Genomic DNA, 25,544 nt, shown 5'->3' on the forward strand with positions numbered 1-25,544 from the left:
TGGTCTGTTTCTTTTATTGATACCAGGGTTTAGGGTCGGGGAGCAAGGTCATTATTATTGTCATGTCTATCGTGACTCCGGACGCCGCGTAGCGGCTGGTAAATATACAATTATATGCGAATAACGTCCACCCGTGCCCGTTCGTAGAGCTTATGACTTAGCTGTTTCTGTTCTCGTTCGTCGTCTGCTATTACGCGTGGGTGAATCGATATCTGGGCATATGTCCCCGCCGCTCGTCGTTTGGATAGTGTGCCAGGGTTGATCACGAGGACGCTGTTAACGACCTGGACGATCAGTGTTAGAATTGAGAACGAGAATGAGAGCGAAAAACACAGGGGAAATACCTTGACAAATGGTGGGAGTAGACTCGGGGTAATCAACACGTCCGGCCGTACATTCCACCACTCTCCTAGCTTGGAATAGCTGAGGTCTAACATAGCTCCCGTCGCAACACCGCTTTCAGTTGTTGGTCTGGGGAGATTCTCACGGGAGGAGGGAGGGAACATGGGGAGGAAGTGCCGTTGTTCGATGAGGTATTTGGGCAACCGAGTCAAGAGACTGCCTTCTTTGGGTTTGCCTTGCAGAACTTCCTCTCGTCGTAAATCGTATAGCACGTCATACGAGCACATGCCGATGACGGTCTCGTTGAAGGACAATGTCACGGGGTTGGATACCATCCGGACCTGTTTTGGTAACCCGAGCTCTTTCTTGGGTAACTGCTCCTGCGGCCAGGAGACGTGTTTGCTCAACGCATCCCGGACGGACGGTATCATCACGATTGTAATGCTAGGCACAGCTGCGACAAGTTTCTGCAGCGGCGCTGTGATGCAGTGCCTGAACACCGTTGCCAATGTGGCAGTGTCGGGGTCAAATCCTTTCATGTCGGGGAGGTCAAAGTCCCCTGACGACAGCAGCGGATGCTCAATATCCAGGAAAGGCCCCATGAGTACAAGACTGTCCGCATAGGTCTCAGCTGCTTTCTGACAGATCTCGTGTAGCGGCTCAAAGGCGAGATTGTCATCAGCTGTGTATGGTCCAGACGCAATCAACACATTTAATGGTGAGGGAGAGCCGGCTTCCTCTAGCCTCTGATTGACACTGTCCAAAGTAACCGGAGAAGAGGCTGCAGGTGGAAGCAGGGGTGGGGGTAACACCTCCTTGACGGAGAAATAGTTCCCTGAGGCATTGATCCCCTTCAGCGCAACTATTTGTCCAGGAAAAAAATTCGCTGACGGTACCGAATCCAAGTTCAGTGGTACACGAAGACCAGCGCCTGTTCGTCTAGAGGTCTCAAGAACAAGTGACGCAGAATTGAGCTTCCCTTCCAAGCTGTCTGAAGCGATGCGTCCGACGGCAATAATCTCGCTGGTGCTCTGGATAGCGGCGCTGCCAAAGCTGACATCTTCCGTTTCATATTCTTTCTGGTAAATTTCAGTAAACTCATCGATCCGGTCGTCCAAAATTTCCGATGCTTCAGAAACCCGCATCGCCATCGGCTTATAACCAAACTTCTTGAGGTCCGTGTTCGCAGTGGGCCTTATCCTGGCTTCTGAAAAAGGTGCCATTGGGGTCTCGGGCATAGACAAATGCGCATTGAGGGTTTCTATGATCTGTCCGGGGTTGGGTCGTTCTGAGAAAGGCGCCGATCTGTTCGCAGTCAGTCAGGCTCTCGGACCGCACGAGACTGATCCATACTGTAATCCATCGACTGCACCGCCGCCGTTGACAGCTACCCCAGCAGGTTTCGAATTCGGAGATTGGTTATTATCGGTCTTTCCGACCTTCAAAAGCGAAGGGGATCCGAAGTCTGATCTGCGTTTCGTCGAACTATTCATACCATTTGGGGTTCGGCCAGGGCCATTGGGTGTCAATCCATCCAATCTAAGTAACAGTGCTTGATAAGCGCTTCAGATCTGACAAAACAGTGTTATGACTGCTCAAAGGGCCTTACATTCCGAAAACATCGGACGTATTTGCTGCTCGCGGAGTCGCTGTCACTGCGCTTCGTTTTTCTGTCTGTCTGCCTGCCTTTCCTCGACTTTCTCTTTCTAATGCATCCTGGACATCTCGCTTGAATAACCGAACTGTCTCCAGATTCAGCTTAATGTCTTCCGCACCCATCTTCAAGCAGTACGACTCCCATTTGTAGAAGAGCTCCTGTGGGGGAATCGAATGCACACGCAGTATAGACTGCAACTCCGCAAGGACGTCCTTGGGTAACCCATCTGGCGATGTTGCCGCAAAGAGCTCATTGAGCTCTGCTGTAACATCATCCATATCCATCTCCGGTTGCGATAACGATATAAAAATGGATTTGATGCAGGAAGAACGAGCAAATGCACTGTCAGTTGCTGTAACTTCCGCCATAGATAAAACGCGTCAGGCACGCGTGGGACACGCGACGCCATTAATTGGTCACCGCCTACTGTTTTCTGATATTCTACATCTTGGGTATCTACTACTAATGGGTGATCGTCTTTTGTTATCCAATGAAGTTCGACGAAAATAGGAAAAGCAAAGAAGAAAAGTTCTGACTCCTGTGACATAACTTCAGCACTCATTTAGACCATTGACGCTTAGATTTATGAGACATAGAAACTTGGTTTTAAAGCATAAACTTGATTCACGATGAGTGCACCGTCAGCAGTTCCCGCTGCTGCAACAGCTTCAGTCACCGACTCACAGGCCAATGCGCCAACTTTGCCATCTCCATCGAACTTGGTTGAGGATCAAACCTCAACTGCGACTACATTGCAACCTCCGGCTCAGATTCCGTCTTCAGTTGCTAGTGCGAACGATGAGAAAGATATCGAGTCGAACCTCCCAACTTCCGCTGCTGATGGCCTCGTTCAGAAACCATTCCCTCGCCCTCTTGATACCGCGAAACCAGCGGCTCCTGCTCAGCTTACCCCTGATCAGCAGTCGAAATATGAGGCAGTCCTGAAGGCGGTTTCCGAATGGACCACTGTTCCAACAACATCGGCAAAAAATGCTCCCACTGCCCCAATTACAGACGATGAGCGCATGTTTCTGACCCGGGAATGTCTTCTGCGGTACTTGCGCGCTACGAAATGGAATGTCACCGAAGCTATCACCCGACTTCAGCGCACTCTCACTTGGCGGCGTGAATATGGCCTGGAAAAGCTGACTTCGGACTACATCTCGATTGAGAACGAAACAGGAAAGCAGGTCATCCTCGGATACGACATCCATGCCCGACCCTGTCTCTACCTCTTGCCATCCAACCAGAATACGGAGAAGAGTGACCGCCAAGTTGAACACCTAGTCTACATGCTGGAGCGTGTAATCGAACTTATGGGACCGGACCAGGAAACTTTGGCACTTATCGTCAATTTCAATGAGACGAAGTCTGGGCAAAATGCGAGTCTTGGTCAAGCTAAGCAGACGCTCAACATTCTTCAAAACCACTATCCGGAGAGGCTAGGACGAGCATTGGTGATAAACGGTAAGTGGTTCTGTTTTCCTGGTAGTCTACTCATTTGTCTGACAGCCTCGGGATCATAGTGCCGTTCGTCATCTGGGGCTTTTTCAAGTTAATTACTCCGTTTATCGATCCATTGACTCGGGAGAAATTGAAATTCAACGAAGATCTTCGGCAGCATGTGCCTGCTGGCCACCTGATGAAATCCGTAGGTGGTGATGTGGAATTCCGATACGATCATTCCATTTACTGGCCGGCTTTGAATCAGCTGGCCGATAAGAGGAGGAACGAATACCGACAGCGCTGGATCCAGGGAGGCAAACGTATCGGAGAGTTTGAGCATTATCTCAAGACCGGTACCAGCCCCAGTCTGTCACAGTCCGAAGGCACCAACGGGGTTAGCGAGAAGTCATGACAGGGCTTCTTCGACTAATACACAAAATTCCTATGGCAATCACTTATGCGCCGTCCCTTCGTTCTTCTGTTTTTCTACATGCTGGTCAAGCGTCTAATAACTGCTTAGTGCGTTGCTGGAAGTATATGTGCAACACTCAGCATCATACTCTGCTGGAGAGTCAGTTTATAGTTCCTCGGCCTTCGGTTGCATCCATGAGTAATGTTTGTTTGCTTCTTCTGCTTCTCCTTTCCCCCACCCTTTCTTTTCCACGCCTTGTTGATATTTTGTGGCTTTTCCTGCGTGCTTTCGGACTAATAGATGCTTATATTACATGCGCGTTAAGGGTTATGCTCTGGGAAGAGCGGAATATATATAGAACTGCAGCTACCTCAATAAATTTGAGTACAATCGATGCTGTCATGCAATCATTGTTGAGACTCACGTGTCGTGGCGGGGAAATCAGTGGGATATGGGTGAGTACATCTTGTATGCTCATACTTGGTGTGATATATTTGTGCTTTTCAATGACCATTGAGACTCTGTGCTGCCTTAGTATTGCTACAAAGACGTATGGAGTATACGTCCGTGTCATTCACAACTCCACAATCCAGATAATACAACACACCCTTCTCCATTTCTGGGCAACGGTTAAATAGTAGTAACAGGCCAGTCTCCAGATGTGCTTCTGTGGTCTAACCTGTTTAGCAAAGGGGCCTGCCGATCCAACACCCAACAGCATCCCCTTGTCTATCTAGATCTATTTTTATTTGTTCTGTTCTCGGTCTCAGCTCATACCTTTGTAGGACTGTCTCCGGGGTGTGTGTATATCGAGATCACGTCAAGTCAACTTATCCATCTGTCAGCGTGCGAATCACATCTAGCTCTAGACTACAGTACTTCCATCTTGAGAACCCAACGCGGCAAGGGCGGCAAACCACTGTATCCCCGGTGAAGGACAAGCTACCTAAGTAAGCTGCAGAAGAGAAAAAGAAGCAAACAAAATCCAGTGATCCTCATTCGACATTCACAGCCATCCTAAGGCGTCCCTAGTTGACCACAAACCCCATCCTCCTCATGCGGCTCTCCTTGTAATAGACCCAGGCAGTTCATCCCACTTATTATCATTTCGAGGGGTATTATTATTACTACTATTATTATTCTAGTGACGATGGCGGAACATGCCTCTCAGTGGATGATGCAGCGGCCCCCCACAGGCAGAAACAGCTTGCCGCCCGAGCCCACCACCACATCCACAACGGCCAACGACACTCCGACTCCCACTGCCGCGCATGCTACCATCTCCGCGAACACCACCACCACGACCACCAAAACCACCAACACCATTACTGTCTCGACGCCTGATCCTAATATCGTCCACGGTCACGAGGGCCCTTTCGTGCAGCCCTCATCCTACCTTCGGCCGCGAGGTCTCTCACATCCAATGCGCCCATCTGAGCCCGAGAGGGCAATTGATCGGGAAGAGCGTGAGGGTCTAGTGAGTCTACCCCTCTTTTTGCTTTTTCCTTGCTCGTCTTGGTCATCTTGTGTTGTCTGCAACTATTCATTTTTTTATTGCAATTCCATCCTTGCAGGTGCTCGAATCTCTGAAAAATAATCCCACGTGCCCCATGTATTACTGGTTGGGTATTACTGGTTGGGTCTCCATATCATGGCGGGATCTTCGAGAATTAGAGCTCTTCATGCAGCACAGTCTCCCATTGCATCTGTCTCCGCGATGAAGGCCTTATGCAGTTTGGCTAACGGGTTCCCTTGCTTGGATATGGTGTAGCGTGCCATCCGTAACTTCCTCAAAGTCCGCACAAGCTACGACGTTCTCCCGCTCAGTTTCCGGCTCATCATATTCGATACTTCCCTCTCTGTCAAGGAGAGTTTGAATATCTTGATTCAAAATGGCATGTATACATTCTTCTTGCTTGTAGGGGTGGTCCCTCGGAATGTCCCGACAATACCCTCCGAAGGCCACAACTATCCCAGCCTTTCTACGGCCGAGATTGGAACACAATAAGCTGACTGGGTTGGATGTGCGCGGTGTGACCTACAGGCATCGTATCAGCTCCGTTATGGGATTCGAAGACCTCGACCTTTGCCGGTCTTCTGACCACTTCCGACTACATCAACGTCATACAGTATTATTTTCAAAATCCCGCGGCGCTGGACCAGATTGACCAATTCCGACTGGACAGTCTTCGAGGTGCGTGCCCCATGTCTCGATACTTGTGAATTGACTCTGTGCAACTTGAAACTGAACAAATGTCACAGAGGTGGAAAAGGCTCTCGGTGTTGCTCCGCCAGAAACTATTTCGATCGACCCAGAACGGCCGCTTTACGAGGCCTGTCGACGCATGCTCGAATCCCGCGCTCGCAGAATCCCTCTCGTTACAAATGATAGCCAAACAGACCGGCCTCATGTTCTCAGCGTGGTGACTCAGTATCGAATACTCAAGTTCGTGGCGGTCAATGTTAGTGACACACAAAAGTTAAAGAAGCCGCTTAAGGAAATTCTGTTGGGCACCTATGATAACATCGCCACGGCATCAATGGATACACCAGTAATTGATGTCATCCACATACTCGTGGAGCGGAGTATATCTAGCGTGCCCATCCTGAACTCGGAAGGTAAGTTCGAATTCTCGTTTCGCAGGTCAACTCCATTGTCCGCCTAACCGTGACTCGCAGGTGTTGTCTATAATGTCTTTGAAGCGGTAGATGTTATCACACTGATCAAAGGAGGCGTATATGACGACCTCAGTCTCACGGTCGGCGAAGCCTTGAAGAAACGAAGTGCGGTATGTTCTCTTCATTCTACAGTCTTCCCCGATGCACTGCTAACGTCAATCTCAGGAATTTCCCGGTATTTATACTTGTTCTCTGAACGACGGTCTGGACACCATTTTCGATACCATTCGCAAATCTCGCGTGCACCGCCTGGTTGTGGTGGATGGAGACTTCCGACTCAAGGGTGTTCTCACTCTGAGCGATATCTTACAATATATTCTCCTCGAGGGCGAAAATGACGAATCATCATGATATCAAAGAGATTTCCTGCGCACAAGCGGTCCCGGATATATCTAAAAATTTGCATGGAAACGGCGTTGACTTACTTCTACTTCGGATCGATTTTGAGGCTTGCAACATCAGGTTTGGCTGGTAACAAAGGGCTACGCCGCAAATTCTTTGTTCCCCTGTCCGCCACTTTTCTTCTTTCCATTACTTTTCTTCTGTCTTGTCCTTATAGGAGGATGCCACGATGTAAAACGCACGAAAGGTAATGGGATGGTGTCCTTGGCTCCAACTGCGCTGTATTCCAAGGCGCTTTGCTCGACAACAATAGATTTCATTTTGATGATACGTCTCTATTTTTCAACAATCCATGTTTTGTCTTTGTCTCTGTGATTTCTTTTGTCACGACTTTCCTTTTTCTGTGTACCCGCAAGACATGAAGGAGACCTAGTCCCGAAGGTAATGTCGATGTTGTTGACACATCCCTTTTTCTGAGATGAGTTCAAGGCAAGAAGGAACGAAGAACAGCACATTGATCTCGCCGCCTGCCTTTTGTCAACAATATCTCCCACAACTCAGGAAGGCGCACAGCGACCACGCCATTCATTATGCCGACGGTCAAAGGAGGGCAGGGATAATTTCTCGTGTACGTGAAATTATACCACACTTCATATCCTTCCTATGCTAGACGAACGACTCTTTCTCATGTGAGGATGGGACTCTTCGATACTTTCTTTAGAGCTTCAGAGCAAGGCAATGAGAGAACTTTAGAGGGCAGGCAGTCATGGACTTGGGTACACCGCACACGAGCGGGTGCTGTCACACATGCTGCTTACCGAACAAATCCGTCTTTAAAGCAAGTCTCGAATGAGCAAGGTACAATCGGAACAGACACAACCAACGATGGCCACTGCTCCAAGAAGTATCATGTCGATGAGCCTGAATCTAACGCCGCATCAGCTGGGAGCCTCGAACAGGCACTTACCTCTGGTGACTCTGACCCTTCCTCGAAATATTCATGTTTTAAAACAGACTCGCAACAAGTATTCACAGAATCACAGCATCCAGTGGCAGGCTCAAAAGGACTTGCAGGCTTTATGACGTCCCTTCGTTCTCGCAAGCCTCGACACTGGAAATCGCTAATGCGACTTGGGGGGCGGGCTCGACAAAATGACTGTACCCTTCACGTTGCAAGAACCATTAGCTCCAACGAGGACTCGGGTATAGATAAGGATGCACATGAACATCAGGAGTCCCGCAAAGCCAGTGACAAGACTCTTGAGTCTGTCAATTCCGATCTCACAACCGAGACTGTCTGTCGCCACCCTTCCCGAAAAACGTCCAACCCGATCAGCCTTATCGAACGGGCATGTGTATACGAGAATCCTTTCGATGAAGTTGAGGAATCGCCCCAGTTAGAAGCGGTTTCCAACCCATTCACAGACCGATTCAAAGCCGCCTCTCGATCCAGCAGGGACTCGAGTTCAAACTACAGTCTTACCGATTCTCAGAAGCCGCAGAACCTCCATGTCTACAAAAGGTCAAGAAGGCCTGTCATCTGCACCGACCTGGATATCATGGGAAACTTGTCACGAGAGGGTTCTCTTCGTTCTCTTCCCATCTCGTGCTTGGATGATGGCAACTGGTCAGATGTTTTCGATCGGCGCAAAGCTGCCATAGCGTTCAATGATCTAGCTATCAAGCTGAATTTCAAACCTTTGCCTCTGAGCAATACTAAACGTCAGGGGGGCGGCGATTGCTCTCATGCTCATCCCACTTCAGGTAGGTTGAGTGTCTCCCCATTGACGGCATTCATGGGGATTGCTGACGAAACCTGGATATCAGTCTCGCGACCCTGCGACTCCGCGAGGGGCCTGCCTCGACGGCGGGATAGGATTATTCGTCGGATCAGAACGGTGCGATCGACCTTCCATCTCAAGGCCCAGAGTATGCCACAGGAGCGAAAGTTGCGTCGAATGAAGACATTTGCCAACCTCTCTTACTGTTCCTATCGGATGGATTCGCTAGCCGGAAAGACTTTGGAAACTCTAGCTCGCCTTGGGGGTCACAGCTTCTTGGCCTATCCCGGAGACTTTGCACCGACGGCGCTTAAATTACCCGTATGCTTTGTAGCGACGGCAACGTATCTGAGATGTCGTGGTATGCATCCCCTGAATCCCAGGTATGAGTCATCTGCTTATTAAGGCGAGCTGCAGGTCCCCTTGTACGAGACCTGTTCTTCGATCCGGGTGATTTAGGCGCAGCTGCACAGATCTATGGTTATTTCGCCACCCAGGTGGTATCCAGCGAGAGAGAGCAGGACAAGATTCACATTACGATGGGCAGTGGCGAGATGCCGTCTGAGTTAATGAGCATCCTGAGTTCTATCCAGTCGCAGCGCCATTCGACTCACATCCTCAGTGTTGGGTGGGTGTTCAAGTGCCTGCTTGCTGGGCTTCCTGGCGGCATTTTGGGATCCAAGCACCTATATAGCGCTTTGTTAGATATCTACATCAAGACTCCTTCCTTGGACGACAAGCTGAACAGCCCCGACCAAAAGCTCAAACGGACGCGTAGCTGTCTCGGAGGGCTAACCCAAGCAAGGTACACAAGGATCAAAGCGATTGGCCTCGCCATTCTAGCCTTGGCGGGTCCCATGCAACTGGAGCTGATGTGCGCTGTTTTCGGGTTATGTGCCTTTTACGTGCATGAAACGAGACGAATTGTGGAGTATGAGCGGCATGGGTACAAGACTGGCGTTGGAAAACTGGAATTTGTAACGCGTTCGCAGATATTGGAAGGGCTCGGTCAGGTCTTTGGGCCCCTGCTGACGGATCAAGGGCCTGAAGAAGGTGCTTATGATCCGGAGACCCTGCGCATACTTGAGATGAATCGCATGTATGTGGCGATGATGCTGATTGCGAACTGGCGAGCGGTGAGCCGCCAATTGCGGGTCTGGGAGGATCAAGTGCACGTGCCAGAGCGACTTACAATATCTTGGTCGTCTGAGGGTTCGGAATAGCTTGGATGGAAGCAGATGATGGATCATCAATCCGTGCTTGGTTCACGGGCCGGCTTGTGGACACGGGGCGATTCTGGACTGTGTATGCAGTACTCTGGGACATTGTAGAATGATTTGTTGATATAACCTGATGGTGCTTGGCTTTTGGTCAGGCTGAGCCGCCGTGGAGCCCGACTAGACGATCCCTTCTAGGCATTCGATAGATGAGACGGCGGACAGCCAAGGGCATCGGGATTCGTGTACAATAGCTGAATTGGTTGGTAGACAAGAGTGAATGCGGGGGAAAAGACGATCTCCAGCAGTACCTTCTATCATGATGACACAAGTGGCTTGCCTGCTCTTTACCCCTGACGGAAGTACGACTGTAGTATGGACAAGGAACATGGCAGTACTGTCCACGCCATTGGTGGGTGGTCAGGCCAGTACCCTATAATGTAGATCGCCGCGGTCACAGCTGTTGGCAGGATTCATACCTTATATCTAGCTTGTGGGTAGTTCAGCAGACCCTCTTGAAGTTCGATCAGGTCCCGGATCAAGCGTTTGACAAGGATATATCATCTCAACCACTATCCACTATCCGTATCTGGAAGCTCCGACCATACTTTACGTCCACAAGTTTCTACTCCAGACAGAGCCCTGGGCTAGTTTACTCCGTATATGGATCGGATGTATGTATATATGTCAAAGTATGTGAAACGAGAACAACAAGGGTCGAGGTACCTATGGAGTGGTCGCCAGCTTGACATGCTCAGGTTCGTTGGCTAGGATAAGAAACAGCCCAAGGTTGAGATCCGATTTCCTGAAGTTGGAATTGGAATTGAATAAGCTGAGCTGGAGGGTTGGAGGATGAAACCGCTAGTGGGAGTGCCCTTTGGCCCCCTGGGCATTGGACGAGGACAAGCGATCCGGAGGGTGGAGCAGATGCCGATCGCTGAACGGTGAGTTGTCGGGTTTCTGGACCGGCAGATGTAGTCTACTGCTGTACTCTACCTAGACGGGACTCATTCCGGGATGCGGACCAGAAATATGGACATTGGTAGATGGTCTCGACGAGGTGATGATCCCTTGGATGTAGGGTAAACCTGATTTTGGAGTCGGATGAGGGCTCTGGGCTCCGGGCTCTGTGCTCTGGGCTCGCTGGGCTCGAGACTGGGACGCGTGTCTCGACTGTCTCTGTCCCTTGTACTTGTCGGTTTATCTTGATATTTGATAGTGTTCAGTGGAGGATCTACAGATAAAAGTCGAGGTCTTGTGAGTGGAGTGGGATGCTGGAGATGACGTGATCATAAACATCATACCTTGGGCCTGAACCTGAACCTCGAACCATGAATGTTCTGAACCGTAAGTTATCTATCTATTTCCTTTCCTTCTTCGGATGTTGGCCAAATCCATGGTTATACGGGGTGAGTGGCAGGTTGACAGCAGGACTGCCATGGTTGAGAGTGTGTGTACGGTGTACCAGTGTTCAGCTTGAGAACTTGACCATCTGGCGTCTGTGGGATCCTGATTGTGTGAGTTAGCTGTGCACAGAGAGAGGTGGCAACGATGGAATATTGGAGAGCTGTCATATCTCATATTAGATGATGAAATATGCACGTGCTGATGCAAGGGTGGAAGGCTGGAAGTGTCTACTACTGAGTATCTGGCTGCGAGTAAGAGGTACTTGCGGGTATACCAGTACCTTAACCAGGGCCACCTAACCAGGTAAGGACAACCATCAGTGAAGGCGAGTGGCGAATCAGCGTACAAAACGCGGAGTCAGCCTCTAAATGACGTCACAATGTTCCAGCTATGGTGGGGTTGGGGTCCGGAATAAAACTCAGCCCAATCAGAGCAGAGAGCGATGGTGCCCCTGCCTGTTTAGGAAAGTACCTCTCATATATCCTAGCTGGATGTGGAAGTACCACAGGTGTCGAGTGTAAGCAAAGTACGTTGCTTTTCCGCGGATAGATACATACTACGAAGTACCTTTTGTTCTTGGATCAGGGCCTCTGCCCTTGATCCTCCCCTGTCTGAAGGCGGTTGGGAAACAGGGAAAACAGTGGATATTAGCTATCGTTATTATGGTTCTCCAGTCAATAAATGTTCCTCCCCTCCGCGATGTCCCAGCCAATAATGGCCCCCTACCGACCATCTTCAACTCCTCAACATCCGTCAATTCCATTCGGATTGTCCGTAGCTAAAGAGTTGATCCCCCTCCCATCTTGACAAAGTCCACCCGGTTCTGGGTTCTCACAGGTCGAGATCCTCGTCCACCAACAGGACTGGTCGATGTGGCCATCAATATCATCATGGAGGGTTTCAAGTAGATAGACAACGCTGTCGCATGTATATTTCCCATGTATATTTCCTCATTGGGTTAATACAAGTTTTCATTCTGGTGTCTTATAACCACAGCCTGTTCTATGGATACGTACCTCGTTACTACTCCCTGTTGAAGAGACAGAAACAGGGAACTATATTATAGGAAGATATAAGGGGTCTATCAAACAGAATAAGTGCACTGTTTATCTGACCAGTACCTGATTGATTCTCTTACTTCCACATTGGCAGTGGCAGTTGCAATTGCAAACAATCGCAGTCTCAACCTCAAGACAACGACTGTCAATCACTCATCTGTCCATGGAAGTGGTTCTGTCTGGTTTCCTCAAGACTTGTTCTTCCTTTCTCTCTTTCATCATCATCAACTCTTCCCTTAGACAGATCTCCTGTTCTTCAGCGTCTCCTCTTGTCTAGCCACTCCCCACTTTGTTTCTCCTTCCATGCTTTTTGCGCTCCCCTGGTTGCAACAACTCGGATCTGACCACACACCACTCCATTCCCTCTCTCTCAATTCTCGTTCTCTGGGCTTCTCTGTGGATTCTAGACGCATCTGCGCCAATTCCCTTTTTCGTCTTCTCCTCACCAACCGCGGTTTTATTCTCCTGTCCCTTCTTATTCGCTTTGTTCTCCTTCCTTCCTTCTCTTGGATAAGTCCATCCACGTACGCCTCTACCACCAACTACGGTACTCCTTTTCCATCCGTCCTCTCCCCCTGCAGCTACCTTGTCTCTTGCCTCTAAACAAAAAAGGTCTCAAGCAAAAACCTTCCTGCTGCCCCTCCCGCTCTGATTGTTTGTCCGGATCGAGCTGTCACTTCTCGGCCCGCCACTTACACTGCCGCTCTATCAATCCACTACTGTTATAGATATCTAACTCTTGCTTCGTCTTCTTCTTGTTTTCTTCTTCTTTCTGTCTTGCTTTTTTAAAGATCATCTTGACAGCTTTCTCTCTTCCATACATAATTCAAATACCATTATCAGTGGCGTGCTCTTCAGCTGAAACCCCCTTGTACGACGCATCGTGCAACCCTCGCTCCCGATGTCGACCCTCAATATGTTACCGGACCAATCCGCCTTTGGCCGGTCTGCATTGCCTGGTCCCGATGCTGTCAATCCTGGCCCCTCTCCCTTTGCTCCTCCTAATGCCTTCCCCGGTGACTTTCTTGGACTGTCTCTCCCTGACGAAGAGCATCTCTGGAGTATGAGTCCTATCTCTTCCTCCATGCCCTCGTGGAACGGAAAGCGCGAACAGATGTTCTCCAATCCTAACCTTGAACGCGACCTCAAGCACTCCCATGTCCGCAATGGCCAGCCTACTCCACCTCCATATGGTGACAACAAGACTCACACGGTCGGTGATCTATACTCGCTGTCTCAGTGCCAATTCCCCAACGGAACACAGAGTTTCCAGACTCATAGCGATCGTAGAAGCTTCTGTGAGCAGTCCGCCATAAACAGCAACGGCGGCAGCTCCAAACGTCGCAAGGTCCGCGACTTCAAGATGACCCAGGCCGAGTACAACGAACAGCAGCAGGAGAAGGCGAAGCGGGAGAAGTTCCTGGAACGCAACCGATTGGCCGCCAGCAAATGTCGGCAGAAGAAGAAAGAGCATACACAGCTTCTTGAGTCGCGGTATAGGGAGCAGTCGGACAAGAAGGAGCAACTGGTGTCTGAGATTGCCCGCCTGCGCTCGGAGATTCTGGGACTGAAGAACGAAGTCCTGAAGCACGCTCAATGCGGAGATGAGCCGATCAAGCTCCATCTAGCACAGATGGTAAAGAAGATTACCTACAGCGACACAACGGCCCCGGAGTTGACCGACGTGGCGGATGCAGCAGCATCGTCTTCCGAAGGGCCGATGACCCCACGACCTCAGCAGGCGCTGTCCTTTGGCTTTGATGACCCGCTGCACCTAGAACCATCTCGTTCGGGTGAGTCCATGGACCCGTCCGTCCGTCGGGACTCGGAGGCGTCCGTCCTGACGGAGAACTCTTATGCCTTTTCGACCGACGACAGCTTTGACGATTTGATCAACGTTTGAGCCTTTTTCAACCCCTGATGTGACAATGACCTCGTGCTTTGCTTTGATGACTATTACTACTACTACGATCCATACTGGCGCCTGGTTAGGAAAAGTATGGAAACAAGGGTCTGCGGATTAGCCTGCTTGCTATTTCACCTTCTGGCGAAGGAACCGGATTGCTTATTTGGAGTTTAATGAGGATGCTAGGCGGTAACATTCTTACAATGGTTTATGGATGGTTTGTGTTTTGCTTTGTGTTTGGTTTGATGCTGGCTTGCTCAAGGGAGGTTTCTCTGCGACTGGGTACCGGGAGTACTCGTGACGACAGTAATTCATGAATAATAGATGTATATTAGGCGAACAATCACGCCTGCTCAATGCCATTCCTTTATCACTGGTACTTAGGCTGCAGCATTCAATGGTGATACCTGGAGAGACTAGGAGCAACAAGAGTGTCTAGCTGCTCTATTGGTAATTGACCATGCAATAACTATTCAGAGTGGTTCTCTCCCCTAAGTTATATACTATTTAGTTCAAGGTTGAGGAGAAGAACTTCCAGCCTCCACATGCAGTATACTCCCATCCTTGCCATTATCACCATCACTATCACTACCGACCTCCCTCCTCGCAGTAGACAAACGAGCGGAATAACCCCCCTCAAACAAGGCACTGATCTCCTCCAACGACTTCCCCTTAGTCTCCAGCACACACACCCACACAAACCCCACAATCAGCAGATCCAACCCCCCAAACAGGAGGAACGTGGCCCATTTAATTTTCGCCAGAATGAACGGCGTGCTAAACGACCACACGAAATTGAACGTCCATTGCGCGCCGACGCCTACCGCCACGCCGGGCTCGCGGATGCGCGTGGGGAAGAGCTCGGAGACGCAGGGCCAGGGGAGGGGCCCCCAGGAGAGATTGTAGGCGATGATGTCGAGGTAGATTAGAGTGATGGTTGCGATGGCTGCTGGCGTAATGCTTCCTGGTGAAGCGGGTGCTGGGGTGTTGGATTTGAGGACGGCGGCGGTGGCGAGCATGCAGGCGGACATGGCTGCGGCGCCGGAGAGAAGGAGCGGGCGGCGGCCGAAGCGGTCGGAGAGGAGAAGGAGGAAGAGAAGACAAGATAATACTTTTATGGCGCCGAAGATGCCTGTTAGGAGGAGGGGGGTATTGCTGTTGCGGTCACTATCGGCGGGTCCGACGAGGAGGGAGAAGAACTGCGGGGCGAAGTAGGCGAGGGCGGTGGCGCCTGTGGACTGTTGGGCGAGAAAGAGGCCGAAGGCTAGGAGGAGGCGGCGCGCGTTGGGGCCGGCGAGGAGCTCGAGGGGGTGGAAGTTGGCTGTTGCGGCGCGCTCTTGCTCGAGGCCTTGGCGCATGTGGGTGAATTCGGCGGAGAGGGCGGGCGAGGATGAGGACGCAGCGCGGATCCAGAGCAGGCTGGAGTAGGCGCGGGCGTCGTCGCCCTTGGCGAGGAGCCAGCGGACGCTCTCGGGGAGGGTGCTGGTGCCGAGGCCCATGAGGGCGCCGGGGACGAGCTGTAGGGCGATGGGGATCTGCCATTGGGCTGGGGAGGCGGGCATGAACTTGACGGCGTAGTCGATCCAGTACGAGACGAGGATGCCGATGGTGTAAGTGAACTGGTAGCAGCTGCCGAGGCGGGCGCGCGACTCTTTGGGGCTCATCTCGGCCAGGTAGATGGGGATGACGGTGGCGGAGCCCCCGATACCCAGTCCGCAGATCACCCGGCCGGCGTAGAACAGGGCCAGCGAGTGCGAGTTGACGACTTCGAGGATGACCCCTGCGCAGAAAACGGCAGAGCATGCCATCATGGCGAGACGACGTCCCCAGCGGTTCGTCACGGGCCAGACGGCGAAGCAGCCTACCAGGGCGCCGGCCTGCTGGATGCCGACAGCGATGGAGCTGACGCGAGTCTTGTCTGCCGGACTATATCGAAAGTCGCGAGCAAAGGACTCGAAGGTGAGCACCCCTCCTGTAGATCATCAGCCTCGCATCCGAATGTAACGGGGGGTTAATGACTGAGGACTAACCAATGACCCCAGAGTCATACCCAAACAACGCACCACCACAGCAAAGCACAGCTGCCAGCCAGAACAGGCGTAGCCCAGCCAGACGAGAAACCGTCTGCTCAGTGGGGTCAGGAGAAACAATAGCAAAATCGTCAGGATCCTGTTGAGGGAGCTGGGTGTACGACCTCATTTTGTGTGTGTGTCAACAGGACATTCTGTCCTGCATTAGATAGCGACACTCGGTTCTTCCGGTAAGAACGCGGGGAAGGGATCAACGTGGTGATACCCGATCACATAGTTCCAGAGGATCACTTATTCAAAGGACCAAACAATGTAATGATGGCATTGTGAGTGTAGCCTTAACGCTGAGATTGATCAACATACCGCTATTTGATTATGTCAGGGCAGGATGACGTATGGTTAGCCGACTGCCGACTGCGCAACAGAGTGGAGAGATCACGCCATGATGGACTGTCGAAGATGCATTTTGAAGGAAGAAAGAAGAGGATAACAGACAAGAGCAATGCTATATTGCAGCTGTGTGGACGCTGTATGGACAATCTGAGGCGTCACTGATTGCCGAATCCGGACACCCCGCAGTCCTCTCATTGACGGGGCATAGAACCCCACTCAAAGCTTTGTCCCACGAAGATTTGATGGTTGACTACGGGAGTTCTGTCCAGTGAGCCAATAATAATAAGGGACCTTCAATAGCCAAGTGTCCAGGTACACTCCTGGAGTGGCTACACAGCCGACAGCCGATGGGCGATGGCCGTCAAATGAAAAGAAGATCGCCTGGCAAGTAGTCCTACTGGACTATTTTGGATTATCAAGTCAACTAAATGCGCAACTCAATTGGTCTACAAGATACAGCGACAACAACCATCACTGGTGGCTGAGCTGATACATAATGGCGGCGCTGCTCTCCCCTCATCTCCCCTCCTCCCATCAGATCTCCCTGCCTCATGCTCGGTGCCATCTTGTTGCTCTATCATGGATAACCGTCCCAATTTCCTCGTCATCGTCGCCGATGACTTGGGCTTCTCCGATGTAGGCTGCTTCGGAGGAGAAATCCGCACACCCAATATCGATCGTCTTGCTTTAAATGGGGGGTTACGTTTCACAGACTTTCATGCTGCGGCCGCTTGTTCGTGAGTTCCCTTTCTCTAGCATTATCGAGCGCCCTTGGCCCTGGGGTAACCGCTATAGTCCCACCCGCGCCATGATCATGACCGGGACAGACCACCACATCGCAGGTCTCGGCAACCTGATCGAATGGACCAACATCTCCGGTCAGAACGGACCCAGGGGCTCCCAGATGAGCACTGCGCCTCAGCGCGGCATGCCCGGTTATGAGGGATACTTGAACGAGCGCGTCGCCGCGCTACCCGAGTTGCTGCGGGATGCGGGCTACCACACCGTCATGTCGGGGAAATGGCATCTGGGCCTCACCCCGGAGCGCTCACCGCACAAGCGAGGCTTCGAGCGCTCCTTTGCCCATCTGCCTGCTTGCTCGAACCACTATGCCTACGAGCCCCAGCTCCAGGGGTCCGATGGCACGCCAACCTTCCTCGAAGCGAGCTACATCGCTCTCCACATGGAAGATGATCACTACGTGAAGCGGTTGCCGGAGGGGTGGTATTCGTCCGACGGATACGGCGATAAGATGCTTCAGTATCTCTCCGACTGGCACGAGAGGAAGGACGAGCGCCCCTTCTTCGCCTACCTGCCCTTCACGGCCCCGCATTGGCCGCTCCAGGCGCCCCGCGAGTACATCGACCATTACCGCGGCGTCTACGACGACGGACCCGATGCACTGCGCCTGAAGCGACTTCAGCGGCTCAAGGAGCTGGGGATGGTCCGTCCAGACGTGGAGCCGCATCCCGTCGTTGCGGACGAGGTCAAGGAATGGGCCGACTACACCCCGGAGGAGAAGAAGAAGTCCTGCACCGCCATGGAGGTCTACGCCGGCATGGTGGAGTGCATCGATGCCAACGTCGGCAAGGTCGTCGACTACCTGGCCTCCATCGGCGAGCTGGACAACACCTTTGTCTGCTTCATGTCCGACAACGGCGCCGAGGGCGCCGCCTACGAGGCCTACCCCATGGTCCAGAGTGGCGTCATGCCCCATCTCCAGAAATACTACGACAACAGCCTCGAGAATCTAGGCAATGCCAATTCGTTCATCTGGTACGGGCCGCGCTGGGCGCAGGCCGCCACCGCCCCGTCCCGTCTGTACAAAGCCTACACCACTGAAGGCGGCGTCCGCGTCCCCTTCCTGGCCAGGTTCCCCAGCAACGTGTTTGTGGCGCGGAGTGGGATTACAGACCAGTTCGCAACGGTCATGGATCTCGCACCGTCGATCCTTGACATGGCCGGAGTCAAGCATCCGGCTCCCACGTACCAAGGCCGCGAAGTGGTCCCCATGCGCGGCAAGAGCTTCTACCCGTGGGCACGAGGCGAGTCGGAACGGATTCACGAGAGGGACTTCATCCAAGGATGGGAGACCTGCGGCCGGGCGGCGCTTCGGTTCGGTGACTGGAAGATCGTGTATATTCCAAAACCCAAAGGTCCCGAGCGATGGCAGCTGTACAATCTGGCCGACGATCCGGGAGAGGTTCACGACCTAGCTGATGTGCATCCCGAGCGGTTGAAGCAGTTGCTGAAGCTGTGGGATCAGTACGTGATCGAGACGGGTGTGATTCCTCTGAATCCGGATCTGGGTGACTTCATCGAGGCGACCGAGGCGCAGATGCCAGAGAATGCCTGGATGGAGTATGATTACTGGAAGCAGGGGGCTCGCGATGAGCCTGAAAAGTTCATGCGGAAGCCACAGCGGTTCCAGAGAGCGGTCAAGCAGTTTTAGTTTGTGACTGACTAATTCCCTCGCTGTATGATATTTTACCATGCGGTCAATATGAACGCTCGTCTGCAGCAATCTCCATGTAGTTTGCACGCAATTAATAGTTCCGCTAACTGTCAAACATACCTTAAAGATTCTTCTTGTCGAATATCCATATTAAGCTATATGAGGACATAAAAATCAGTAAAGAGTTCGCGCCTCACGCACCGCGAGTCTGCCCAGGTTCGGGACGCATCCTGTCTCCGCGTCATCTCCTCCAGAAGGAACAGCACTTTGCTTGCGTTGGGATGCCGCTGCGTCACATCGCTATCACAGCCCACCATGCGCTGCATCTCCTGCAGGATCCACCGCCGCTGAGTCAACGTACCCTCCAGGCCGGCTATAAAAAGCGGCCAGAAGAAGCTCACTGGCAGGTGTCGCTGCGTACTTGCAGACTCAGCCGTCGCCAGCTGGATGATTTGATCCACAGCGCGGTTGACTCGATCGGTCCGCGGATAAATAGCGAATGCTACCCGGTGCAGATAGATGAAAATCGCCAGAAAGTTGGCCACATACTGTCGGAATGTGCGGCATATCTCGTCCGCAACCGACTGACTTAAGGGGTCAAGCAGCTCTTCAGGCCGGTCGTAGACGTCCAGCACTGGTGGCCGGCAGTTCCATAGAGTCTCCAGATCAGCGCCTACTCTGTGGGCGATCTGCAGGACCTCAAATTCGTCCCCCAGCGTCCCGCGACTGCGATGATGGAGGTCGATGCACACGATCCGCCGGATAATTTGCTGGGCTTGAACGAAGAAGCGAAATGCGGGCCCCGCAATGGCGTCGTAGACAAGATAGCCTGGTTTCGACAGAAGGTAATCTTCTGTCGCTTTCTTGTCTACCGGACGATCGTCCATAATACCGCTGCTGGTGGACGATTGTCCGCTAACGGCACCACTCGATTCATTTTGCTCGGTGGAGAACTCGGCCAGGCTGCCGAATTCAATCAGAGGATCGCCATCTCGGCCGGCAATCAGCGATTTCACATCCAGGAGAGAGACCCAGGAGACCACCAGGCGCCCAAAGCCAGTCCATGACTGGATCTGATTGTGAAAGCGCTGAAGCAATAGGTAAGCTGAGTGGAGAAAAGATGTACCATGGCGGCCCAGGTCTGGGGATGATAGCGACTGTACTGCGTTTAGTCAATTTCTTTTACCATAAAACTTGGACATGCCTTGCATACTTCAGATAACATGAGCAGAAAGACAGTGGTAAAGACCTTGACCAACGTTGGCTCATCCACGTGCCCAAATAAGTATGACTGCCCTTCCAAACTTGCCTGCTGGTGGTATGTCGATGCCGAATTAGGCTGACTCCCTTCCTTGATGGCCTTATGCACCTCTGCAAAACAGTAGATGCTATTCCGCAAAGGTCGAAAGTCGCCCGATTGCGCTACGATAACCTCACGCACATATTTCCATTCGAGGTTCACGGGTCCGAATATCGTCGCCGGTGGCTCAGAGTTGAGGAAATATGCCAGCAGATGCTCCTCGTACGCGGCTCCAGTCTCCGGCCACATACCCTCCGCAGCGGGAGACTGTGATTGCGTTCCCTTTGAATAAACACTCGAGTCCCAACTCATCGATCGATCAGTATGTGGTACATTTGCAGTGCCGTCCGACGCCTTGGCAGACGTCGCATTGGTAAATTCAGATAATCCGTTGGTCAGATCGAGGTGCTTGCGCTCCAACTCGGACGTAATCTCGCTCATGAAACCAAGCATATCAAATGGTCCGGGCGACGTCGCCGCATTATCCACAGGTCGCAATTGCGAAGCGTCAGCTGCATGCGGCGCGCGATAGGCCTGCTGCCCATCAGGTCGTAGCACCGTACTAAAATAGCTAGCATCTGGTCTCTGGAAGGTGTTTGCGGTCGGATTTCCCGTCACAGCAGCTGTGTGACCATTAGCCTGTCGCGGGACGGCTGCGGGCACAATCGTCTTGTAAACACAACCCAGCCGAAGTCGGGTACAGTTTGCACAGATTGGCTTCGCTTCATCACACCGAACCTTTCGCGCTCGACATGTCAGGCAGCCGGATCGTCTTCGAGGACCTGACCTGCCTAATCCCCGTGCTCTGGGAGGAGCCTAGATGCAGTCAGAAGAGCTGAAAACTGCACAAGCAAAGAACGGTCGCCAGAATAGGAACGGCGGTTAGACAGGTGGTTTACCTCCATAATAAGTCGGCTGCCCCTGCTCAACAGGCATGGTGCGCAGTTGGCTTGGGCAACGCGCAGTTGCAGCTGCGAGCGAGACACATAAACAAGCACTGAATTTCCCCGCAGTTCGAGCGGCCCGCTCTCCACCACCACAAGTCCGAGGATAGCCCTACCAACGGCAAACGAGGAGGATACCAGCTCCCTTATCTGGGAACAGACAGCTGTAAAAGAGAAAATTACATTTATACCCTATGTCATGCTGCTTACGTGGTTGATAATGAGTACATACATAGGCATTTCCAGTAAGCATCACAACATGTACATAAATATACTTCATTCAACCCTGTAGTACAGTAAAGCTCAGTATGTACAGCGTTGGTCATATCATTATGGGAAAAATTGGACGGATCGTGTCATAAGCCTCCAGGAAGTGCCTGATACGACCTTCGCATTTTATCGCCACCCCAACACTTGGACATGTGCAGCAAATGTCCTCTCTCTTTTCTCACGTATGCCGCAAAACATATGGCTGCCAACGCAATCGCCCCGTAACTGATAAAGACGGGATACTTGAATTGCTCAGGAAGAGGAAAAGCTATTGTGGTTGCAAATGAGAGCATCTCAAAGACGTTCTGCACGCCCATTTCGGTGGAGGAGAATCGCCCCCGGGCATCTTCCTCAACACCCTACATGATGGACATTAGCAACTTTTAATAACAGCCTTCAGATGGGAAAGCGATTACCTCTTGAACGAGAAATTGAACCGACAAATCAAACCCCCAAAGACCAATCCGACTCAAAGCAACTCCCATGATGAGGCTCACTGCTACCAGCCGAGAGTTCGAGTCATACAAGGCAAAAGCCACTGCTGCAGTCGCCAAACAGCCAAGTTGCCAATTGAGGAACCACAGTCCCGACCTAATGGGCCCGATCCTGCCCATGATGAACGGTGCAGCCCACGTGCCAGACAATTCCGCGAGGACAGCGCCGATTCTCATACAGCTGACCTGCAGAGGATCGAACCCCGTATGCAAGAGATATGTGACCATCGTGGTGCCAAAAGAGAGTACGGTAAGGTACAGCAGGCTCAAGGCAAAGGATGCCAGAAAGACTGGACTAGCCGCGTACTCTCGCCAGGGCGAAGCAGCCCCTTTGGCCAGGTGAATTGCGCTTTTAATCAAACTCTGTTGGCTCGCCGTGGGATGTTCGGGTGCATCCTCGACAGCTCCACTTCCATAATCAGTCGGGACTGAAGCGGTCCGCACGAGTTCCGGCATCGCCTTGTACACCTAATACGGTATCCTGTCAGGCTCAAGTGGTGTAAAGGGCGAACAACGATGAACTCACCTGAGCAATGGCAATGTATTCAATAAAGACACAAAGAATATTCACACCCAAGACCGTCCAGACCGCGACCTTTGTAGACAAGCCGTCGACGAGCGATATCACCACAGGGGCCACAAGCTTGCAGAATAGATCTATCCGTCTCATCGATGCATTCAGATCTATACAGGCGTCAGTCCAATGCAGAATAACGTCAGAATACTAAGTTATCTACCTTGCCTCTCGATTGCTAGAGTGTCTGAAACAATGATGACCTAACCCGACGTTAGAGTCTGTTGCTCAGAAGAATTCACTTTGTTACGACGTACCCAGTCTCTTTCCACAGCCACCGTGTTGGCTGTTGCTGCCAGTTTCTCCATGCAAGCGAGCAGGACAACTGCAAGAAATAAACCCGAGACAATAGGCTCAGACTCTCGCAATGAAGGCATGAGAAGGGCTACAAAGCATGCGCAGGACACTGCAACAGGGACTCTCTGCCAGACTACGAAGTGTAAGCCATCATGTAACCATTCATTAACTTAGTAATAATATGTTGGCACGAGAAGCGACCTACCAATGGAGTGTCGGATCGCTAGCAGGCGGTTCGACCGATCCATCTTGGATCCTAACCAGGAAGACAGAACCACTGCCGACGCAGAACGCACCAACGCGTAGATCGAGGCATACAACAAAGTTCCCTGGAAGATAGAAGCAAGGAACAAGACAGCACCGAATTCAAACATGCGTGAGTTCCATGTCGACAAGAAGTGAGACACATAAAGTCTCGTCAACACACTTTGAGAGCTTGCCGTCTGAGTTGTCCGTACATTAGGCCAAGCTTCTCTTTCTAGAGAAGGTTCGGCTGCTTCCAGGGAGTCTTCCTGATGACTATTCATATCTGGCTGCGATTCCATCATTGGCCCTGATTGCAGTGGATAGTAGTAAGTGGTCCCGGGTCTGTATAATGCTGGCCTCGCCGATGATGGCTATGGATTATAAAATCCCTCAACCACGTTTATAGTCGGTCCATCGTTTGTCTAAGTGCATATAAAAAAGCCATGAAGTCAAAATAGTGAAGATCGCATCTGCGAAGTTAGAAGTTTGCAGGCGGATGCGAGAGAAAATCGGTGGCCTGGCGATCATTGGTGAGTCGGAAGGCCGGTGATCGAGAATTCCCCGACTCCTCTCCGTAGATGATGATTCATTGGAAGAGTAAGTAAATACTTTCTTGACATCTCCATGAACATGGTTTTCCCATGTCTAATCATAAGAGCGTATATAGGTTGAACATCGCGCCAGTTCTTGGCCGTTTTTCTGTCCTTTCACTCTTTATCTCTTGTGGTACCGTGCAGGGGTATACGAAATACCTACAGGCAATGTACAGATACGGTTCCTCTTCACTTACATTTGGATCCAGCCATTTGAAGTTTTCTCTTTCTCTACATGTTGCCCTATAATTCCGCGATAAGGGCCGAACCTGCGAATATCAGCAAGCGACGAAAGCGTAGAGCTAGCTTTGGTTTTATGCCTCATTACTTCCTAATCACGGGCCATTAGAGTACTGCTAGAATTCGTAATACTACTTCAGGATGACCACAAATGTTTGAGAGCAGTGCTCTGGTCAGCTTATCATGCTTGATATTCCCTTGGAGATTGGAATCACCCCAGTCTTTACTGATAATGAGTTTCTCTTCAGATTCAGGGATGCCAGTTCAAAATGATGGCCCTTTGCACCGTCCAGCTCACTAAACTACTTTACACCTCTTAACTTTTTCAAAGATACAAACCATAAAACGCCAGATCGACCCCGTCATATGAGATGAGCACAAAAGCCAGACGAGGAACTCAAAGAGGTTAACAGATGCTATCGGCCCGAAAGAGAGCTAGGGTCGTACTCAGATTCGCCCGGTCCACCCTTCAAACCTGACCGGGCAAAGAGACGCCTCGCGATCCACTGGAGAAAAAGGGTATCAATGTCAATCATGCGTCGTCCTCGTGTCCTTCCAGCACGGACGAGGAAAGATGCACCGGTGCAGGACCCCAGGCTAAATTGGTCGGGCACGTCACGTGAAATGCGGATGGGTGATAGCCATTCAGCTCAGCAGAACGAGGATAACAGAATCGCCTCGCAGGAACCTGGTAGGACGAGTTAGGAGTTGTGACTCATAGTAACATATAGAAGGTCTGTACTGACATCTTGCTGATGAAGCGATCCTTGTTCACGCCCCTTCCCTTTCCGCCCTTCGGCTTCTCCGTCCACATTTCTTTCACGTTTTCGAGCACCATGTTGCAGTGGCGGTCAAAAGCCTTCACTCGGGCGAGTAGCTTGCGGTTGTTCCGGCAGGAGATCAGAACCTGAGTGTGGGTGCGAGTAGCGGTTTGGAGAAGAGACAGGGGGCCAGCTGTGAGCTCGTGTTCTTCTACCAAGGCGACCTCATATTCACTGGAAAAACACAACGTCAGAGAAATGCCGTAGGAGATGGGATAGCACGGTACTGTGGATGTGCGGATGGATGGACAGGATCAAGTGTAGGGAAGCGTCGCATGGGCGACTGTCACATGACGTGTGCAAAGTCCGATGCGTTCGCGCATAGGGTATGCGACGATGAAAGGTCAAATATAGCATGCACATACGTGAGTTCACTCTTGGGCTTGTTCAGCAAATCCCTGTTGGAATAGACAGTCTGGTTAGCATGGACGGAACTGATTGAGGCCGGAATTACACCATATTGAATTCCATCAATGACTCATGCTGAGGCCTTGGAGGGAAAAGAGGGGTAAGTACGTACTGAATCTTGGGATCGGTCGACATGGTGGCTGTATAAAAAGGTACTGGCTGGTTGCTCTGGTCTTCTCTCTTCTTAGTCTCTCTTGCGCTCTCTCTGCCCTCAGCAGCTTCTTAGTCAAAG

At 51.5% G+C, this 25,544-nt stretch overlaps 9 protein-coding genes across 9 annotated transcripts; 5 read left to right on the forward strand and 4 right to left on the reverse strand.

The window, feature by feature from the left end:
• Positions 1-110: 110 nt before the first annotated feature.
• Aud_005587 (DNA-directed DNA polymerase alpha subunit POL12) lies at positions 111-2,277 on the reverse strand (the record flags this gene model as incomplete). Its single annotated transcript, XM_043290515.1, has 4 exons — positions 111-284; positions 345-1,647; positions 1,696-1,881; positions 1,952-2,277. 4 exons carry the CDS (start codon positions 2,275-2,277, stop codon positions 111-113), a joined length of 1,989 nt encoding a protein of 662 aa, XP_043146450.1.
• A 351-nt stretch (positions 2,278-2,628) lies between these two features.
• Positions 2,629-3,857, forward strand: Aud_005588 (CRAL/TRIO domain protein; the record flags this gene model as incomplete). The annotated part of the gene is made up of 2 exons (XM_043290516.1): positions 2,629-3,466; positions 3,526-3,857. 2 exons carry the CDS (start codon positions 2,629-2,631, stop codon positions 3,855-3,857), a joined length of 1,170 nt encoding a protein of 389 aa, XP_043146451.1.
• Positions 3,858-5,007: 1,150 nt separating this feature from the next.
• snf4 (AMP-activated serine/threonine-protein kinase regulatory subunit SNF4) lies at positions 5,008-6,887 on the forward strand (the record flags this gene model as incomplete). The annotated part of the gene is made up of 6 exons (XM_043290517.1): positions 5,008-5,334; positions 5,629-5,728; positions 5,902-6,051; positions 6,120-6,476; positions 6,537-6,646; positions 6,702-6,887. 6 exons carry the CDS (start codon positions 5,008-5,010, stop codon positions 6,885-6,887), a joined length of 1,230 nt encoding a protein of 409 aa, XP_043146452.1.
• A 686-nt stretch (positions 6,888-7,573) lies between these two features.
• On the forward strand, positions 7,574-9,882 carry Aud_005590 (uncharacterized protein; the record flags this gene model as incomplete). The annotated part of the gene is made up of 3 exons (XM_043290518.1): positions 7,574-8,642; positions 8,706-9,020; positions 9,077-9,882. The coding sequence occupies 3 exons, from the start codon at positions 7,574-7,576 to the stop codon at positions 9,880-9,882; spliced, it is 2,190 nt and encodes a 729-aa protein (XP_043146453.1).
• A 3,360-nt stretch (positions 9,883-13,242) lies between these two features.
• Positions 13,243-14,244, forward strand: atfB (bZIP transcription factor atfB; the record flags this gene model as incomplete). Its single annotated transcript, XM_043290519.1, has 1 exon — positions 13,243-14,244. One exon carries the CDS (start codon positions 13,243-13,245, stop codon positions 14,242-14,244), a length of 1,002 nt encoding a protein of 333 aa, XP_043146454.1.
• A 515-nt stretch (positions 14,245-14,759) lies between these two features.
• On the reverse strand, positions 14,760-16,446 carry Aud_005592 (sugar porter family MFS transporter; the record flags this gene model as incomplete). The annotated part of the gene is made up of 2 exons (XM_043290520.1): positions 14,760-16,219; positions 16,278-16,446. 2 exons carry the CDS (start codon positions 16,444-16,446, stop codon positions 14,760-14,762), a joined length of 1,629 nt encoding a protein of 542 aa, XP_043146455.1.
• An 803-nt stretch (positions 16,447-17,249) lies between these two features.
• Aud_005593 (arylsulfatase) lies at positions 17,250-19,122 on the forward strand (the record flags this gene model as incomplete). The annotated part of the gene is made up of 2 exons (XM_043290521.1): positions 17,250-17,407; positions 17,466-19,122. 2 exons carry the CDS (start codon positions 17,250-17,252, stop codon positions 19,120-19,122), a joined length of 1,815 nt encoding a protein of 604 aa, XP_043146456.1.
• Positions 19,123-19,280: 158 nt separating this feature from the next.
• Positions 19,281-23,252, reverse strand: Aud_005594 (uncharacterized protein; the record flags this gene model as incomplete). The annotated part of the gene is made up of 8 exons (XM_043290522.1): positions 19,281-20,282; positions 20,339-21,241; positions 21,822-21,998; positions 22,056-22,601; positions 22,660-22,817; positions 22,871-22,910; positions 22,965-23,137; positions 23,210-23,252. 8 exons carry the CDS (start codon positions 23,250-23,252, stop codon positions 19,281-19,283), a joined length of 3,042 nt encoding a protein of 1,013 aa, XP_043146457.1.
• Positions 23,253-24,728: 1,476 nt separating this feature from the next.
• On the reverse strand, positions 24,729-25,447 carry Aud_005595 (mRNA splicing protein SMD2; the record flags this gene model as incomplete). Its single annotated transcript, XM_043290523.1, has 4 exons — positions 24,729-24,771; positions 24,830-25,078; positions 25,270-25,302; positions 25,425-25,447. 4 exons carry the CDS (start codon positions 25,445-25,447, stop codon positions 24,729-24,731), a joined length of 348 nt encoding a protein of 115 aa, XP_043146458.1.
• Positions 25,448-25,544: the final 97 nt, after the last annotated feature.

The sequence above is a fragment of the Aspergillus udagawae genome, assembly GCF_001078395.1.
Source record: "Aspergillus udagawae IFM 46973 DNA, scaffold_4, whole genome shotgun sequence".
Classification (NCBI taxonomy): domain Eukaryota; kingdom Fungi; phylum Ascomycota; class Eurotiomycetes; order Eurotiales; family Aspergillaceae; genus Aspergillus; species Aspergillus udagawae.